We start from the raw sequence: 20,009 nt of genomic DNA on the forward strand, positions 1-20,009 counted from the left end.
TGGGTTTGAACTATCATTATATTATTATTAAGATGGTCTTTTGGCTGCAATGTAGGGGTTATGTGATGACTACGGCAGCGGTATTTAGTAGAATAGCGAACAGATGAATGAGGGTAGCCTATTCCACGCAAGAGGAACAGAATGTACTGACAAAACAAACCAGCAGATGTCCGTATTCTATGATTGTTCACAATCACATTTCTTTTTCACGGTTCAAAGATGAAAGTTTTCTCGTGTATATATACAGGCTATAACTGATATAGGTCAGTCATTTCATCTTCATCATTACAGTAGCTGCATACAGGCAGTAGTTCAATATCACAATGTGTCCCACCAGTGCACAGCCGTGATATTTATTACTTAAAAGTGACGCATGGTCTGAATTAGCTGTAGAAATAGAAGAGACAACTCTTAACTCACTGTGGATGATTGTGTCATCATTTTTCATCGTCATACGCATCCCTATTATACTAACCACCATCTCCATTATCAGCCACATCACTCAATGTCCTAGCTTATTTTATACTGATGACAAAAGACTATTGATTTTGAGGATGTGGCCTGCATTTCACCAATAAAGGCTGTTTGAGATTCAATCGTAAAACTACACAATTGAAAACCCATAATTGATCAAACCAGCGTTATCACAAGGTGAAATAAGACTACGTAACCATGTTTTGTAATTAGTTTTATAAATTTACAATGTTAATCAGGCACAACATGGAGACCAGGGCACAGATATTAGGAAATACATATTAGGAAATACAAACTATGGCCCAACAATATTATTATTTGTAGCCTACTGAAGGTCAGATCCCTTTATAATAAATAAAAAAGTTTGTATTAAACTGCTTGGGTTACATAAGTGGCCAAATGGTTGAGAGGACAGTTATGAAAATGATGTATTCTGACCTACAATGACATTAGGTCCTGGGGTCGTCGGCGACCCAAGGATGAGGAATAAACTACTCCTATATATCCTATATTCATCATAAAATCACCTTGATTTAACCAAAATCTAATTATGTTAACATAAAGTCACCATCCCATCGTAGTCGATATTGTAGCCAGGGATCTGTCCGACCAGCAAGTTTGAAAACAGCAAGATAAGTGTCTCCAGACTATGCTTAACAACTCTGCACGTCTCCCAGACCAGCTTCACATTATCTTGAGTTACCGAATTTGAAGCAATGTCAACATTTACTTCGGGAGGGAGCGAGTGCAGCGGTTACCTAAATGGCCTATTCGTACAGAATTAGAGATGGACTACGCTAAAATAACGAAGCCTATATAACACAGGCTACGCTCTGACCAGCTGTGTTTCCTGTCCTCGTGGTTTGAGAATGTTTCCGTGGCTGCAACAAAGTGTCGCGTCGTTGCTCTGAGAGACGGAGTTCTTGACAGTCAAAGGAGGGGGCTTCAGCATTCGCATTATATTTTCCACATCCTGAAGACACCGCGCAATAGACTACTGTGAATTTCCTCAAAATCACGTCTATTTGCGGAGAAACAAAGAGAGAGAGAACGGTACAATCTACTGACGCTGTTTTTCATGATTTCTATTAGGCTACGATTTGGTCTCAAAAAGCTGCAGTTTCAACAATTTGACAGTTTTGATACCGCCCACTTCTGAAAATTGACATCTGCTTGGCAGATTTCCTTTGGCACGTTGAACGTAATGTAGACTTTACCGCGAAAAATATTTCCGAGTCACCGTTTTATGCTTGCGCCCTGTCCCGGAGAAGAGGGGATAGCAAACCGCTTGACTGTTGTTCCAAATCCTATCTGCGGTTACTTTCGTTCCAAATCCGATGAGACAGGACAACTCACAGTGGTCATTCGTTTTATTGTGCCGTGTAGCGGAAGGCAGCACGTGCATAACCGAGATCAGTATTGTTTAAAGATAGTGTTGGTTGGCTTTTAACTTCAAACATTGTCTAGATTGGTTACGTTGTGCAAAACCCCAAGAGACATATCAAGATGCTGTTAAAGGAGTACAGGATATGCATGCCGCTGACAGTTGAGGAGGTAAGTTTACAATCTAATGATAACGTATGTCTTCTAGCCTATTTAGTGCAATTAAAGTATTTTTTTGGCATATTCAAAGAGATTGAAATGATTGCCAGATAAATTTAACAACTTGTCAGTGTGCTGAATCACGGAACAGAAGGATGAAACATGTAGCCTGAATGCATTTTAGACTATACATATAATGATATATCATTTCTCTTTGTAAAAATATAACTTGGCCATGTATAAGATGGAAGGCTCTCTCTCTCTCTCCCCCCCACAAACACACACACACAGATCTATTTATCCCACACATTTTTGGAAGTTATAATATGGAGGATGGTGGATGTTGGACTGGAAGAGCTGAGAATATGTTGTCACATGATCCTGAAGGATGACCAGAATGGCCAGTATCCCACTACTGTCATTTATTAACATCCAATTCTTCATGCCATTCTCAATGACATATGAATATGTCATTTCATATGCTCTTTGATCTTGTGGTGAAAGAGGAAAACGGTCCAACTTTAGTGTGTTTTCATCGACCCAAAACTCCTGAGACGGAATACACTAGAATATCACGATGGTACCTGGAGTCAGGTGGCTGAGCGGTTAGGGAATCGGGCTAGTAATCTGAAGCTCGTCAGTTCGATTTCCGGCCGAGCCAAATGACGTTGTGTCCTTGGGCAAGGCACTTCACCCTACTTGCCTCGGGGGAATGTCCCTGTACTTACTGTAAGCCCCAGAGCGTCTGCCAAATGACAAAAAGTAAATGTACACGGCCTGTCGATAGACCCCTCCAACACCCGTGTCTGCAATTATAGTTGTCATGCCCTGACATGCCCGGTAAAGACAACACTTTTCTGGTGTCATCCAAATGGCTTCCATTTCTGGCACAGACCTCTTTCATGTTCACGGTAGGGCCTTTTGGCAAATGGATGATTGTTGTTTCTGGGACCGATGTCTGTGAAGTTTCTGTGTAGTGGTGTTTATTTGCCAAACCACTCTAATGCATTCTTAATTCAACAGCAAAAAGGCTTTCTTGAACATTTCAAATTGAATGCACTTTATGAGTGGCAATGGGATGGGAAATGATTGGTAATGACAAACAATGTCATGCCTTTGTGTTAGAAAGTCAGGTTTTATTCAAGAACTGGCCTCAAATGTCGTTTTTTGTGTGTGTGTGAGTGCATGTAGGCCTAGACGGAGCAACATTGAACTTCACATGAAGAGAGAGAAGATAGCAGCCAATGTGACACACAAACACAGAACATGGAGCTAAATCACTTTGCATGAAGAGCCAGGCGGTAGGAACATGTCGGCTGTTTTCTTTTTCCTCACACACTGCAACTCTCTGGGGAAACTGGCTTATTCAAATGGCGTTTCAGGAATCCTGAAGCACAAGATACGTCCCCGTTAATCACACTGGTTGTAGTGTCTCCTTCCTCCAGCTGTTCACATTTGTTAATGGAGGATTTTTACTTTTGACATATGGAGGCAAGGGACTGTTCCTAAAGCAACAGGAAAAGCAGACTGGCCCATTTCCACGCTTGTCCCAACTAATGAACAACATCGTTTTTCACCTAACAACTCAGACGGAAGGTCACCGGATTGGTCCCTACCCCGAATCTAGCCGAGGTCTGTCATTGGTGGGTTTTAAGCTTGACCACCCCCTGCTGTGTCCATGGCGATGAGCCTCAGGAACCGGGGCGATGGTGTCTTATCATGACTGTGCACATTGGGTTGGGAGTTGTCTCATGTCTCTGAAAACGAGTGGTTGTTTCCTGCTAGGGGGGAGTTGGGGTCGAGGGAGGGGAGGGAGAGGGGGCAAGGGGAGGGGCAGTGGGAAGTGTCCTCAGCCAGCCATCTTCTCTGCAGGCCAAGATTCTTCAGCTTCACTGAAGGGTGGTTGGAGGAAGGTGGAGGCCATGTTGTGGTCTGAAATCCCTCTGGGAGGCCGGATAATGCAGTGTGTGTGTTTGTGTGTGTTTGTGTGTGTGGATTAGGGAGTCATGGGGACATGCAAGGTCACTCTGTTGTTGTATTGTCTCTGGGAAGAGATTTGACTGGCCGAGGCCTTGCGAGACACATGGTGTCTCATGTCACAACAGTGAAGATGCTGTTGTCGGAAATGCGTCACCTTCTGGCACATTGTTGGGTACAACTTTTTACTGTCTGTTTTTACTGTCTGTGTGTAGTTCAGGAGTTAGTGTGCCTCTGCATGTTGCTCATTGTCAATTGCGCAAACAACTTTCCCGCTTCTTTTGTTGTTACTGTGCTCCACGCCTTTTATTACTCAACATTCTAGAATCTTCCTTTTTTTTCACCTTTTGAAGTTCTGATCCAGTGACGGTCTTCCATTTCCATATGCAGACCCATAGCCCCATAGAGGCCAAACCTCAGCCTGGTATTGGACAGGGTCTAAAGAAGAACACTCCTCTTTTCTGTCCTTTTCACACAGCTATTTGTCAGACTCCACGCCTGCTTTACCTGGGAGAGACAGGATGGGTGGATGATTCATGGCGGAAAAGAGATAGATAATATCACTTGAGTCTTCCTTTGTTGGTCTCGACAGATGAGTTGGCATATAGCTACCTTGAGTCACCCTTTACGCTTTCCTAAGAAAGTGCACCTTTTGTCACTTCACAAACCACTTTGACCCGGGGAGCCATGATTCAATCGTTCAAACGGTCCCGTCAACCAATTCAAATGATTGAAGTGGTCGTGGGCTGTACTTACTTGTGCAGTACTGTAAATGTTTTTTATGAATTTTTTATTTGATCCTTATTTAAATGAGTCTGTGCAGCCCTTTGGAATTCTCTGCTTTCCAGCTTTGATGATAACAGGGCGATTATGCCACTGTGTTACGTCATAGTTCATAATCCACCCCCACCCCCGAAGCTTACACAAAAAAATAAAAAATAAAAATCCTATTCCCTCTCCTCGTTTTCAAGCTTTCGTTCTCAACCATCTGTTTCGAGTAGGCGGGAAGGTGTAACATTCTATATCTGCCTCTTGGCTTGTCGCCGTGCCAGTAAACTCACTTAATAGAGCTCTCGGAGGCAACGGTGGAAGCGTGTGGGAACCTGGTGAAAGCCAATACGGACCTCCGCCCTGTGACCGACGCCCTAATCCGACCCATCAAGTCCATTCATTTTCCGTTTAGCAAATGGGTGAATGTGGTAATAGTGTGGAGTGCTGTGACATTGGCAGCATCACTAGTAGACAAACAGCATCTGTGCCCGTCAAAGCACATGACCAGCGCTTTAGTGGTCGGTTAATGGATCTGATGACCGTTGGATTGTGATACCGTCACCCCAGCATTCTAAGGGGGGTTGGCGGTTTCTCTAAGACTCAGTTCTGGGCGGTTTTTCTCAACTCTGGTTCATTTGTTTGTCAGCAACTGCAGCTAATTTTTTGGGGAGCGACCGGGTTGTTTGTGTCGTAGACGCCGATGGTTTCTCTTGTTTATGGACATTCCAAACTTTATTTGGCAATGCTCATTATTGGTGTGTTTGTTTGGATTGAGCTCTTTCTTTTCCCTTTTAGTATCCAAATGAATTGCTGTTCTTCCATAGACTGCTTCTTAGTCTTCATGCTGGCTTATGACTACCACCAAATGCATTCTTTACATGCAAGAGAAATGAGAAAAAAACATTCATGGCAGTTTTATGTGTGAATTGTGGCACACATTATTATATGTGTATGGAATATGACCATTACATTTTACAGTTCCCTGAGCATTCCCTGTCTATCTTAGTTGGTTAAAACATTTAGTTGAAACATTGAATAAAAGGGGACGGTACTTTTGCATCATTTTCATATTTGAATCATATTTGAATATGGAAATGTTGACTTGACTGTCCCAATACTTATGGAAGGCAATGTTAGTCTTTAGTCACAAAAAATTGGATGTTTAAAAATGAGGACGAATAGAAATCTTTTCTCGGTTCATGTCGTTGCGAGGATACATTAGAAGTGCAGGTCACTCTCTGAGTAAACCACACTTCATGGCCAAGATTTTCCACTCCATTCAGAAAGCAATCCCTCATTTGACCCACATCCCCACTCAACGGGATAACGTGAGGAGTGTGCAGCTCAGACAGATGCTCTGTCTCCCCCAACCACACACACCTCACACCAACCCCCATCTGCTGAGTGTGTCCAGATAATCAGCCTCCTCTTTTATCAGTCGCCGTCTGAATCGAGATTTAGACCCCCCCCCTCTCCACCCCACCCTGCCAAGCTGCCTCTGCCTGATTATTGTCCCGTTTAGCTCCCCGCTTAAACCCCATCTCGCGTAACTCTCCCTCATTCATCCACCCCCCCCCCCCACACACACCTTACCCTCCTTCTCTCCCTCCTTCGTCAGTCATCACAACCCCCCCCCCCCCCCCTGTATCCTTCCTCCCAGCCTGGCACCCCCCTGGGCACAGCCAGTCAGGCCTGTGTTCCAGCAGAACGGCTGGTGTTGCGGAAATGAGGAACAGGTGGCGTAGACGAGACTGGCACAGCCAGCGAGGGGCGGCTAAAGGTTGTGTCAGCGAAACAAGGGGAATGAGGGGGAAACGCATCCTTACATCCTTGGTCCCCTTTGTGGTCCTACTCATGTCATAACTTAACCATCATCTTCCCGTGAACAGTTCCCTGCAACATAGAACGCGAGTTGATCCCGTGTTTTATGTAACACTGAGACTGTTTCCGTGACTGCCACAGTTCATTCAACAGCTTGGCGGTCCCACAATGTTTTGGTTGAAGTACATTGTTGAGGCTGAGACAAGACGATAGCAGCAACACTCGAGATGCCCAAGGTCTGTCAGTGTATGATCATTTTATATATATATATATATATATATATATATATATTGTTTTTTTTTCTACTCGTCCAAACAGTAACATCTACTGTGTTATATATAACACAGTATATAACACAGTAGATGTACAACACAGTAGATATTACTGTTTGGATGAGTAGAAAACCTTAAAAAACTGAAATTCTATGGGGTGTCCACATCATGAGTGCCTCACTTTCCTTCCGAACGTGGATCCAAACATCGTCTTGCTAGTATCTTCTGGTTTATATCTTAACCCGAGCAGACACTCGCAGTAGTCTAAGGGACCGATCAGGGAAATGGGCCGTTGTTATCCCTTTGGTGGCCTGGTGTGATGCAGGGCCTGATTGCCATCTGGTGTACATGACAATGTTGTGATTTGATCAAGACACCATTTGCCACCGTTTGCTCATCCAGAGAGGAGAACATCATGGGGTTTGATAGACCATTATCCATGGAGGAGACTCTATCCAATTTCCTAGATGGCAGTGTGTGTGTGTGTGTGTGTGTGTGAGAGAGGGAGAGGGAGACTATTTCAAAGCAGCACTGCGACATGATAACGTCACGTCTTGCTGACACTCATTCTCCCTGTCTTGGAGGAAAGCCATTTCAATTATCTGGAGAGTCAACACACACACACACACACACACACACTGTCACTCCTCGAATGTACACCGGGTCAGATACACACTGGCATGGCACCGGCAAACAGACTTTGACCAATTATTGCAGTACACAGTCTGACAGACAGACGCAGGCACGCGTTCTCACAGTTGCACGTTGCGAATGGTCACCTTTTCCGAGCTCCGTGGTTATCATGTACGGTGTTGCAACACACGATCCGTCTGGCCTGACTCCCACAGTGAGCGGCTCATTGTGGTTGAGGTGGTGGGTCGGGCTCCAGGAAGTCCCCCAGCAGCAGGTTGTCTGGGCTGGGCAGCCTCTGGGGCCTGCAGGGAGCAGGGGCCCGGCTTGATGAGTTCATTTGGAGTGCTAAACTCCCCCCCCCCCCCCCTCCCCTCATTGTTGCTTTTTCGTCCCTGTGATTTCAGTTCCTCTATTGTCCTTGTCTTGTCCTCTCTCTCTCTCTCTCTCTCTCTCTCTCTCTCTCTCTCTCTCTCTCTCTCTCTCTCTCTCTCTCATCTGTCCCTTGTTGACGCCAACCAACTCACACACGTTCCTCTAAGGTGCACACACACACACAGAGGTGACCCCCATCGCTTCATAATCCACGGAACTCCCCTGGGTTTGGGGGATGTGCAGACTGACCCTTATGTTCCCCATGACACCAAACAAATTGCAGTGCCCTCAAGACGGCTGAGGAGGGGGGGGGGGGGTTTCAACCTGCATTCATCTTCTCCTGGTTCAGCCTTTCCACATGGTTGAGCTCCCAGACCCAAGGACAGAGGAGGGCTTTGTTCCCCGGATGTCGTGGAACTCTGCCCAGGCCCGCTCTCCATCTCCCAGACTGTAAAGGGTCAAAAGACTCGACAACATGACCCGGGATACAGACCAGACCGTTGTTCATGGGATGCCCCCCCCCCCCCTCCTATCTTCTCCAATTCTTCTTTACATCTTTAGAGGGTATTTGTCTTCTTAAGAACCCTTGGTTTGTTGTGGGATAATCACAGCGTCTCTGTTTCCTAGCCGTCTCCTCTCTGTACTGTTTCCCAACTAAGTGACCTTCAGCTGAAGAGTTTGAGAAAATGTTATCCATTTGCCCACTTGAACTACGCAAATCGTTGCCCCCCTTTGCAGCATAACACCGCCTTTACTTCAGCAGATGTCACGTTGATAATGCTACAGCTTCAGTGTTGCCCTGGTATTGTACTATTGCCCAGCTAACCAGAGGTTTAGCTTGTATGTGGACAAGCTAGCAAACCTGGGTTATTTCGTTGAAATCCAAGTTGGTTCTCCATGTTGACTGTAGTTGCCAGTTAAAGGCTTCTGAATGACAGTGGGGGGGGGGGGGGGGGGGGTTCAAAGTGAAATGGAATGAATGTCATTTTTCAAATTGCCGATGTTTATAACGCTGGTCCCGCTTTCTGCTGGCCGCGAGCACAGCCCGCTTGGAGAGGAAAGGGCAAGCAGGAGCTTCCTTCTCCCCTCTGTGGTTCTCACTGCAGTGCTTCTGCCTGTGATGTGAGCGTGTGCCGGGGCGAGCAGGGAGAGAGGAGGAGGGGGGGAGTGGGGGGAGAGAAAGGTCGAGAGAGGCGGGGCGGTGGGGAAAAGGTGAGGAGAGGCGAGACGTGAGAAGTAAAAGGGTGGAGGACGAGCGAGAGGGAAAGGCGGAGGGAGAGAGAGAGAGATTGAGCAGATGTGATTTAAAAAGGAGGGGCGGGGGAGGAAGAAAGGAGGGGAAGAGATGTGGCGCGGATGCTTTCGTTCAGAGCGCCGCGTGTCGAGGGGGGAGAAAGAGAGGGAAAAGAAAGTGACGGCCTGTCTGCCAGCCTCAAAGACGTCCTCAAACTCAAGTGTTCAAAAACACGACAGAGCTGGACTTCCTCAAATATTTGCCTCTCCTGGAAAGGACGTCAGTGGAGCTGAAGTGTGTGTTTAGCCCTCTATGCCAAATATGAGCTTGTCACTTGCTTTTGAGGGGCTGATTTGATCATAACGTCGGCCTCCTTTTCAGTCAGATCCCGTAAGCAAACAGCCCAGTCCCTTCAGCATTCCCCCGAGTTGCCCTGTCACGCTCCCCTAAATGTCCTGATCTCACTGGAGTCGAAATTGCTCACCCCTGCTAGGGTTTTTGTACGAGTGCAAGGACACACGCGCACGACAAACGCGCGTACACAAAGGACTGGCCCCATAAATGTAGAACACACACCTCCACACTCTTGTTCGTGTTTCATTATGCCCAGAACTCACCGGTGGAATACATTTGGACAGGCACATCGACTCAACCCACAACATAGACAGGCTATAGTTAGCTCCAGTATATGTTGACATTTCTATTATCATCCTGGTTCCTAAGGCAACTGGAGCTGTTTGCAGCATTCCCTGAGTGGCTAGGATGACTGTGATTGGAGTTTTCAAAACGTTTCTACTCAAACAGTCAAATAATGAGATATTTGATAGCCTTACCTTACCTAATGGATTTACCAGGAATGTCTGCTCCCCCATGCGGTGGAGTATGTGCGCTCTGGACGAGAGAACAGTGCATATTAACACAGGAATGCCTCACGTCGCAGAGTTGCTTACTGAGGAAAAAACGATCACGAATTTGACACGCTTCTGGAAAATGTGCACACGTCCTATTTACTGCTACTTTTCCAATCTCATTAATCCCGCACCTCGAGCCTCGTGAGTAAAATGCAAATCGCGCTCTCGAAAAAAGTTTCTCATTGGTTGGTGCTGTTGCTATCTAGAGGGCACCCGCTGATAGAAGTGCACACGGTCTAGCAGCCTGTTAGTGTGGACTCAGCAGTGGCCCTCCAGCATCTCCTCTGTCCCCAGTGCCTCTGACAGGCCAGGGCCTGACAGGTGCTGCCCTCTCACTCTCTAACCCCCAGACTCCATCTGAGATCACTGCTGGTGGATTATAAGAGGGCTCTGCAGCAGAACTAGGGGCACTGCAGGAGCTGTGTGACGCAAAAACGCAAACAAACAACAACAAAAAACACGAACGACTCCAGCCAGTCTGAGATACACAAATGTTCCTTTATGTACTGTCAGAAGGGTTAAGTGGCTTGTCTTTGACGAATGAATGCCTAACCATGGGACAAATGGCCACCGGATTTAAATGGGCACGGCTCTGAATATCTTTGAGGAAACCATGGAACACGTCATGTTCACGAGAGCTCTTAAAGCCCTCCCAGATCGTGGGCTCAGCAGCTCCATAGGAAAACAGTGTGGGACCACTTTGCTTTAAGATGATTCTCTCTGGACGCCTATGAAAAAAGCAAAGCAAAATGGACTGTTGCAATATTCTCAAAGTTGCAAAAGCGTGTGTTTTTCGTCCCTTTTTGTCCCCCCCTACTGTGAAGCAATTAGCCTCACAGCAGTGGTAAATGTATTTGGCGCTTCGCTCCAAAGACGCCAAAAGCTCAATCTGTAAACAACAGCTTTGGGCGGCTGCATTATATGCAGTCAGATGTTTTTTTGCTCAGGTTGGAGTTTCCACTCTAGATTTTGCCATTACTACGCTTATAAAACGCAAATGCTGCGAAACGCTAAAAAAGATGAATTGATGAGTTGAATTTACACTAGCACTACTAGTAAACTCTACCAAAGAAGTTGGCTAAGACAACCACTGTTTATGCCAAAATCATACAATATTATTCTTTGTTGAAGACCTATGCACACAAGTCTGTATATATATAGTCTAGAATAGGATTCCCTATCCATCATGAATTTGTTCCATGGTAGGCTACATAAAATGACGATATTCTACTTATCCATAAATGAAGTAGAAAAACTGAAAAATACTAGTCAGCGACCTGAGGTTTCAGGGGCGACTGAGATTCTAAGTGCAGCCATTGAAACTGTCAGCCTTGTGGAAGAAAGCCACCAACTCAGATCTTAATAAGCTGACAGACTGGTGCAGAGCTCTGTTCATCTTGGCCAATGACAAATGAGTGGATGAGAGAGAGACAGAGATGGGGGGGGGAGAGAGAAAGTGAAGGGTAGAAAGAGATTCAGAGCCCACGTATAACTTCTTCTCAATCGTGTGTGCCCGTGTGCGTGCGTGTCTATAACGCGTGTAGTGTTCTCCTGGGCTGACTCGGGCAGGGTCTGATTGCTGTTGTGATTTAAGGATTATGGAGTGAAAACGCGGTCTAAGATTGATCGACCGGGAGAGGGTGAGCGTGAGAGAGAGGGAAGGTGAGAGAGGGAGGCTGAGAGAGACAGAGAGAGAGCAGGATAGAGTTGGGTGTCCTGTATTTTCCTTCAGAATAAGAAGAAGTATGGATCTGACTTCACTTACGTTGACCCTGTCGAGCAGACGAGATAAAGCACATTTTCTTTTGAAGAATGACCTTTTAAACAGTGTTTAACATATTGACCCTCCAAGGAAACTATTAATAAAGGATTTGCTTTGATAGAAATGGCAGTTGACTGATAAAATTCCTTTCGAACGCCGTGAGCTCTGGAAGGGTGTGTGTGTGTGTGTGTGTGTGTGTGTGTGGTCGGGTGTGTGTGTGTGCCGATTCTTAGGCATAAGAAAAGGCTTATAGTATGCATTCAGACAGATTCAGTGACGAGACAATTGTGGGTTCAGAAGGAGGCTCCATCAGAGCCCAGGGGTCGACTTCTCTAGCAGGGAATAGGAGTGAGGATCATGGAGAACGGATTTGGGGGCGTCATTGAAGCGGAGACTCGGATTGGCTGGCAGAGCACGTCATTAAAAGTGACTTCATTGTCCTCCAGGCCCATTCAGAGGGCCCAGAGATGGGGAGGGGCACGGTGGTTTGGGCTTTGTCCGTTTGACAATGTAGTGGTTACAGAGTTTGACCTGTGACCTGTCTCACCCAGGTTGACCTGTTTGACCAGGTGGGAACATTGTTGCGTTGGCGGCACCAAGGAAGAAACGGACATGAGAAGAGATTGAAAGGGTTGTTGACAATCATGTCGCTAGGGAAAAAACCCATTTATCAGTGAGGTGTCCTGCTTTAGCTGTAGGACGAGTCCAATATGGGAAGCAAGAGGGTATAATTCCCGTCGTAGAAATTGATAAAGTGTTTGGAGGCACGGGTGACAGGATGCCTCACACACGCGCACACACACACCGGAAGACCGACACGCATGCTACTTAATCTCTCGTACTCACCTGCTCACTCACCTGCTCTCTCTGTTTCTGTCTCTGTCTCTGTCTCTGTCTCTGTCTCTCTCTCTCTCTCTCTCTCTCTCTCTCTCTCTCTCTCTCTCTCTCTCTCTCTCTCACACACACACACAAACACACAGGGGTATCTGACATTTGGCTCTGAGGAAAGGAAGGATTAGGGTTGTCATGGAGCTGCAGGTCGCGTGTTGTCTCCAGATGTGCTGAAAGGAAGGACAGTCATGCAGAGGCTCACGTCAGATCTCACATGGAGCCCCACCCCCCACAAACACACACACACACACATACCCCCCACAAACACACACACACACACAACCCCCCCACCCAACCAAGGGGGCCAGATCTTTATCCCACACCCCAGAGGGCAGGAATCACAGAAGAGTGATCGGAAAATGTATTTTTCGGGGAGAAATGGCCCGAGAGACTGCACAGACGTCCACAGGGAGTGAATGATGTCCTCCGTTGAGGCAGTTGTCACATGTTTGCGTCAGAGGATGATGGGATAGCTGATGAGTAGATGGCGGTCAGCGGCGTGGCGCGCGAGACTGTGAGCAGTGTGCAGTGGGTGTGTGCAGTGGGTGTGTGCAGTGGGTGTGTGCTGAGCGTGTGTGCAGTGGGTGTGTGCTGTGCGTGTGTGCAGTGCACGGGTGCAGTGCGCGTGTCCCTGCATGCCTCCTTCATATCTACGTCCGTAGAAGTGTGTCGTCGCCCCCCCCCCCCCCCCCCCCCCCCCCCCCCCCAAAGACAGCGTCCTGAATCCTGGCTGGGCCTACCTATTCTCTTTTTTCCTGTCTTTACAACCATGGAAAGGTAAACAGGGGACAGATGCTGACATCTGCTTCAATAAACGGCAGCTCCTCCAATGAGGAGGCTGCGTTGCTCTGGTGAGGTCGTGCCAGACCCTCGTTCCGCCCCGGCCCAGTGCAGCTGAGCCACAGCAGAGGAGGGACGAGAGAACACACGCGGTGACAGTCAAGGATACATTTCTGCTGAGGCAACAGTTGTTCGTACATGCTGACAATAAAGAGTACAACACCTGCACACACACACACACACTCCCACACACTCATAGGTTTACAAGGTTGGTTCCGGGAACCAACACACATAATGGATCTAATGGATGATGATAATGATGATGGTTGTTCCATTTCCCGTATGAGTTGAACTGTCTGGTTGTTAGAGCTGAACTAAGCTTCTCATTCTGCATCCATCAGAGCCAGTCTAGGTTTCTCCAGTCCTAACCTCAAATATCTAATACCAGGTGACTGAAAGCACACACTCACACGGATAAGACCCTTATCTTGCGAGCGTTTCAGAATCTGTAATCTCAAAGCAAACAGTCGCAGACCATGGGAAAGACCTTTTTAAGGTAGGTCAACGAGTACGGTCGACGCAAAACTCGACACGAGTTGTCGAGTTGTTTTGGCGCGTCGCCGCTTGTTGCTACATTGCAGCAAGTCATTACGTAGACGCTAGGTGTTATGTAGGCGCCAGTTACTACATAGATTATATATTTGTTCAGCAACTGCACATTCTCGCACTACTCGTAATAGGAGATTGTGTCCTTCGGTCGGTTAAAGTGACGTTCTTTGGTTTCTTTACTGCAAAAAGGCAAAACACGACCTCACTTCCATTGTACTCGCTAACCTCCAGACACGGGTATTTAAAGATTCAGACTCAATCTCCCAGCATCCCCTGAGGGCCTAGGCCCCTCCCCTTCTGTTAATTAGACTTCTGATCTATATGAGTGTTGTCGTGACGACCATAGTGCAAGGCTCCTCTCTGGGCAGATGTCAGCTGTCTCGCCCACTGGCTCAGTAAAGCCCTCCTCGTCCGCCCCCCCCTCCTCTCTCTCCCTCTCTCTCTCTCTCTCCATATCTCCCCCTCTCCCTCTCTTCTAAAGGGGAGGTACAAGTACACAACTGTGGAAAGACACACACACACTGTGGCCGTAGCCAATTCTTCACACTTTTGGCCTCCTCTTCTCGGGGGTGGGGGATGCAGAGGGCCATGCTTGAATCAGTTTTCCCCGAGTGTGGGATAAGAGACCTCATAGCACAGCAACATGGAACACATCCTCGGGTAAATCGATGGCAGGCTTTTAGAGCATCTCACCCTTTGTCAATATTTACTCCACTCTGATATTGTCTCTGTTTGTGTGTGTGTGTGTGAGAGTGATATAGAGGAGTTGTGTGTGTGTGTGTGTGTGAGAGTGATATAGAGGAGTTGTGTGTGTGTGTGTGAGAGTGATATAGAGGAGTTGTGTGTGTGTGTGTGAGAGTGATATAGAGGAGTTGTGTGTGTGTGTGTGTGTGTGAGAGTGATATAGAGGAGTTGTGTGTGTGTGTGTGAGAGTGATATAGAGGAGTTGTGTGTGTGTGTGTGTGAGAGTGATATAGAGGAGTTGTGTGTGTGTGTGTTGTGTTGTGTGTTCTTTCCTATGAACTCATCCTCAACTTTGCCTGTCTCGGATGTATCTGCTTTGACGTTCTGTCTGTTCTGCTCAGTTTCTGCCTGTGCCTCTCCCGTCCTCAGAAAGTGTCAGACGGAAGACAAATCAAAGGCGTGGGGGGGGGGGGGGGGGGGGGGGGGGGGGGGCACGGGGTGCCGTATACAGGGGGGGTTGACGAAGAGAACGGAGAGAAGCCAGCAGAAGGAGACAGAGGAAGGATGACAGATGGAAAGGAAAGAAAGGACAATCGAAAGTAAGGAAAGAAATGGGAGAAGAAAAAAAAAAAGTTGACAATCCTAGCTCCTTAGATTCAGCCAAGACGGCAGCCAGCCTCCTTTGACCTTCTCCCGAGCGAGGAATGTTTTCCCGGGTAATTAATAAGATCTGCCTGGCTCTCAAAACACCCACTCCCCCGCTTCCTTCCTCTGCGGACCCCCCTATGACGTCATCCCCCCCCCCCCCCCCCCCCCCCCTCCAAGCCTGCCAGAAAGTCAACAATCCAAAGAGGTACCTAAATAGAAAGAAACAAAAGTGGGTTAAAACCCTTTCCTGCCGGACCATTCAAATATGGGTCGAAAAAGACCCATAGATCCCGCCTTAATAACTTTGCCATCCAATCACCGATTTTATTTCTGAAAACTGCCAGATACTCATGACAACTTAAGCTCAAAGCACATCTCATTGGTTAAGGGGTTAGTGGGAGGGGGAAATAAATCTATCGTCTGCAACGGCAGCCATTGTTTTCTGAGGCGGAGCCAGAGCGGAGACCATGGGAGATTGCCTACAGTGTTAGATGTACAGCTTCGAATTGAAATCGGAGACGATATTATGAGTAAAGACAAGTTCCTTAATATGTGTTGTCAATATTGTCAATTAAAAGTCTCAACTTTTTACTTACGAAGAATTTGTTTGTGGGAGTGAAGCGAGTGTTTTCAGGAAAGAATGACGTGTCCGGCTTGGCCGTTTGTGACAGGCAGCAATGACGGTAGTAGCACTGTTTAGCTTCGACTTGAGCAGATTTCTAAAAAACTTCGAAAAACAACATTAACTAGGTAGATTATGTATACTGTAAGCTAAATGTACATGCCTTGTTTGGCCAATTCGGTCGATTGTGGAAGAAACTCGAACGTTTTTTAGTTATCGAGAGGAGTATCCAGCCATAGCGCTAGCCACTTTTGGGACAGGATAATTCCGGTTTCCCCTGTCTCCACTAGTCACTAGAATGGTCATAACTTTTAATCAAAATATGGTATTTCTAATCTGTCTTCTGTTCTACATTGCCCACAGACTTGTGGATATTCCACCTACTCAAAGTATTTCTCCATCTTGTAATTAAATCGGTGAAAAATGCAGTTGTCTGATGAGGTATGGTGGATGGAGAAGTTTTTGTAAAGAATGGCTGCCTGAAACCACTTTGATAAAATATGATTTGCCTCAAGTGATCATATATTTATTGACATGATAAAAATCCCCTAGTTCTCCTCTTCAAGATGGTATAAACAGTTAAGGTGTATGATTTAATATGAAAATTCATAAAATATGAATATTAATATGAATATCATATTTCCACAGCTTATGGAATGTTTGGAATGTTGGCTTAGGCAGTAAAGGGTTAAATGACTCGGCCCTCTTGGAGTTTTGCGTCAGAGGGCTGTGAAATCAGGAGGACGTGTGGATTTATTGAGCTTTTGGATTTAACTGCTTCGTTGCATTTGCATTTTTTCCATTCTAACGTGTAGTTATGTGGGGTTTATTTTAAGGGCAGAACACGAGCATGTTTTTTGTGGTGATGGGATGATGAAATATTCGGATGGATTTTTGAGCGGCGTGATTGAGGATCTCGCCAAATGCCAAGGCTGTGAGCGAGACCGTGAGACCATCTGTTGTTTTGCGTACAAACTGGTTAGCATTAGCAGACGTTCGGAACACCTGACCTCATAAGAAAAATGCGCGTGTGTGTGTGTGCGTGCATTCACTGCGTGAAATTAACATTTGCACTCTGTTTTTGCAAATGCATGACGCAAGCCCTGGTTGGGGGAGCTGAGCCAGAAGAGAGGAACCGCAGGCCTGCGAACGTCACGTTCGTTGCAGAGCAGCATGGGGTGACCTCACTGGTCCAAAGGAGTTGCGACAAAAAAACACAAAGTATATTTCTTGCTCATTTGGATTATTATATATATACAGTGGACTATGTTACAGTATTAAAACCTTGTTGATGAAGTATGGGAGAGGTGATCTTGAACGTTTTATTTATATATGGCCTTCAAAACAAACCCCTATGTAGGCCTACAAGATGTGTGGATGCTAAACTCGAGCCTAGCCTGGCTGGAGTTTGCTTGACTTACTGTACTGTAATGACCCATAAAAGCTCGAAATTGGCTTTGCATCACGGAAAATCAGCAGCCTGCCAAGTGCCTTTTCATAAGTCTGGCTGCCTTCACTTCAGCTTATTCACTTCTTCATGCTTAGTCACAGTGCTGATGTGCTGCTTTGAGCTCCTCATATTCCTGGCAGCCATTTTGTGTCTTGTTGTTGCTCATACAAAGGAACACAGACTATTTTATAAGTAAAAATATTAAATAAAAAAAAGTTATTTTTTGTCTATGATAATTGTAATCCACAAAGTCATGTTTTTCCAACTCAACTGTTGGTGGTAATTTTTTATTGTATGACTTTTTATTTATTTATAGAGTGAGGCCTACATTTTGCTCCATATAGGTAATGCTTGAATTCCAGAGTTGTAGTCCTTTTTCAAATCCTGTGGTGGCACACCTTGCTGCGTGTGGAAAGAGCGGGAAATGCTAACTTGAAGTCTGTTGGAGCTCCGACGGTCTGCTTGTTTACCAAGCACAAAGTGGAAGGGAAATACTCAGTGTGTGTGCTTAGCCTGGCGTAAACAGACTTTTATCCCGCTCTGGTCGGCCCATTGTTTTAGCTAGGGGGAGATGACAGGGTTCTGGCTTGGAGTGGCGGTGCTCTGGTGCTGGTGGACGTGGCCGTAAACACTTGGGCGAGGATCACGAATCATCAAGCGACGTGGGACGGAGGGGAAATTGTTTGCAGTTGGATCTGTTGGTGGTTGCTGGATAATAACTTTAATGTTGGCAGCCTCAAAAAGGACAATTTGTGGTTGTGCCCTCAAGGCAAAGATACACTGTGTCCCATGACATTTCGTGTCTGTTTTGCCACGCTAGAATCTCGCTCTCAGTGAGTGTTTTGCCAACACTTAGGCCTTGATGTAGCTGGGCTAAAGACGGGTGTTTCTTTTAGGCCTGCTTGGTGTGTCAACAAAGTAGGGTGGGAAGGTGTTTCAGTCTCGGCCGTGAAGGACTTCTTGCTCAGTGATTATGTGCTTTTAGCACTGACACATCTCTGGACCGGCGGGAAAAAGTCACGATGACGGCGTCCTTCTGGCTTGTCAAGAGAATCCACCATTTAGCCTCACTGCATTAGACGCATGAATTAGACATTCAGTTCAACATGCGTGGCGGAGCAACTGGCATTGTTGGGCTGTTTGTTTGGCCGTGCGGAGAGATGCTCTGACTGACGCAGCGCTGCCGGTGCTCCTTCACGTAAGCTCACAGCCATAGATGTGGGTCGTGTCACAGCGGGCTTCAGTATTATTTTCTCGCGACCACAAACAGGAAGAGGAAACTGATGAAATGTGTTGTTTGGACCTGTCACGCGATAACTGGAACCTTGGAGGGATTGAGGGTGTTTGTGTGTGTGTCAGTGTGTTTGGGTGGCTAGGCGCTTGTTTAGCCCCCACACACACACACCCTACCACTGTGATCACAAAAGAACTGTGGCCGAGGGTGACAAAGTTTGAGCTCGAGTGTTTATTGTTTGCAGGTTTTGTACTCGTGCGTGGTCCCTCCCTCTCTCTCTCTCTCTCTCTCTCTCTCTCTCTCTCTCTCTCTCTCTCTCTCTCTCTCTCTCTCTCTCACCCTCTCTCTCTTTCTCTCTCCCTTCCCCTCTCTCCCCCTCTCCTGGTTTGATGAGCACACAGCTGATGAAGTGACTGCGCCGGGACTGCGCCGGGCGCACACGCACACCCTCCCCCCCCCCCCCACAGACCCCTTGTCGTGTGCCAACTCTCTGCACCATGATTACTTTGGCACAATGCAATTACTGTCTAGGCTCTGGCGGGCAAACGGAAGCCAGATGTGTCCGGAGGAGACTTTGGAGAAAGGGCTTCAATGAAGTGAGAGATTCTTTGTGTCGCCGTCCTGTTCCTGGGTTCTCCAGGCATGTCGGACACACTGTAAATATTTGCCATGTACGTGTACACACACTCACAATCTCACTTAACTATCACAATGATGTGAAAGAACTGACACGTTTCGGTAACATAGTTTGGGCTGCTGAACACAAGCTACACACACACGCACAGAGTTAAATGTGAAGTGTGTGTGTGTGTGTGTAATCATGGTGTCAATAATGGATACTGTCAGAGCATTTCTGTGTTCTCAGTTATGCAATGGTTTTGAGGAAATAGTTTGAATGTTTGAATCAGTTTCCATTATTTCAGACAACTGAGACTACACCCCACCCCCCCTGCTAACCCCCCCAGGTTCATGTACCCCCCCCCCCCTGCTAACCCTAACCCCAGGTTCATGTACCCCCCCCCCTGCTAACCCCCCCAGGTTCATGTACCCCCCCCCTGCTAACCCCCCCAGGTTCATGTACCCCCCCCCCCCTGCTAACCCCCCCCAGGTTCATGTACCCCCCCCCCCCCCCCCTGCTAACCCCCCCAGGTTCATGTACCCCCCCCCCCCTGCTAAACCCCCCAGGTTCATGTACCCCCCCCCCCCCTGCTACCCCCCCCAGGTTCATGTACCCCCCCCCCCCTGCTAACCCCCCCAGGTTCATGTACCCCCCCCCCCCCTGCTAAACCCCCCAGGTTCATGTACCCCCCCAGGTTCATGTA

At 47.0% G+C, this 20,009-nt stretch overlaps 1 protein-coding gene across 7 annotated transcripts in view; it reads left to right on the plus strand.

The window, feature by feature from the left end:
* Positions 1-837: 837 nt before the first annotated feature.
* LOC124483275 (cytoplasmic phosphatidylinositol transfer protein 1-like) overlaps positions 838-20,009 on the plus strand; it is a 46,774-nt gene continuing 27,602 nt past the window's right edge. For 2 of the 7 annotated variants that reach the window (XM_047043628.1, XM_047043634.1), the window contains exon 1: positions 3,325-3,659. In XM_047043628.1, coding sequence (XP_046899584.1) covers positions 3,573-3,659 — 87 coding nt within the window. In that variant the 5' untranslated portion in view covers positions 3,325-3,572. The other 5 variants (XM_047043629.1, XM_047043631.1, XM_047043632.1 and 2 more) reach the window with 5 other exon arrangements.

The sequence above is a fragment of the Hypomesus transpacificus genome, chromosome 21, assembly GCF_021917145.1.
Source record: "Hypomesus transpacificus isolate Combined female chromosome 21, fHypTra1, whole genome shotgun sequence".
Taxonomy (NCBI): Eukaryota; Metazoa; Chordata; class Actinopteri; order Osmeriformes; family Osmeridae; genus Hypomesus; species Hypomesus transpacificus.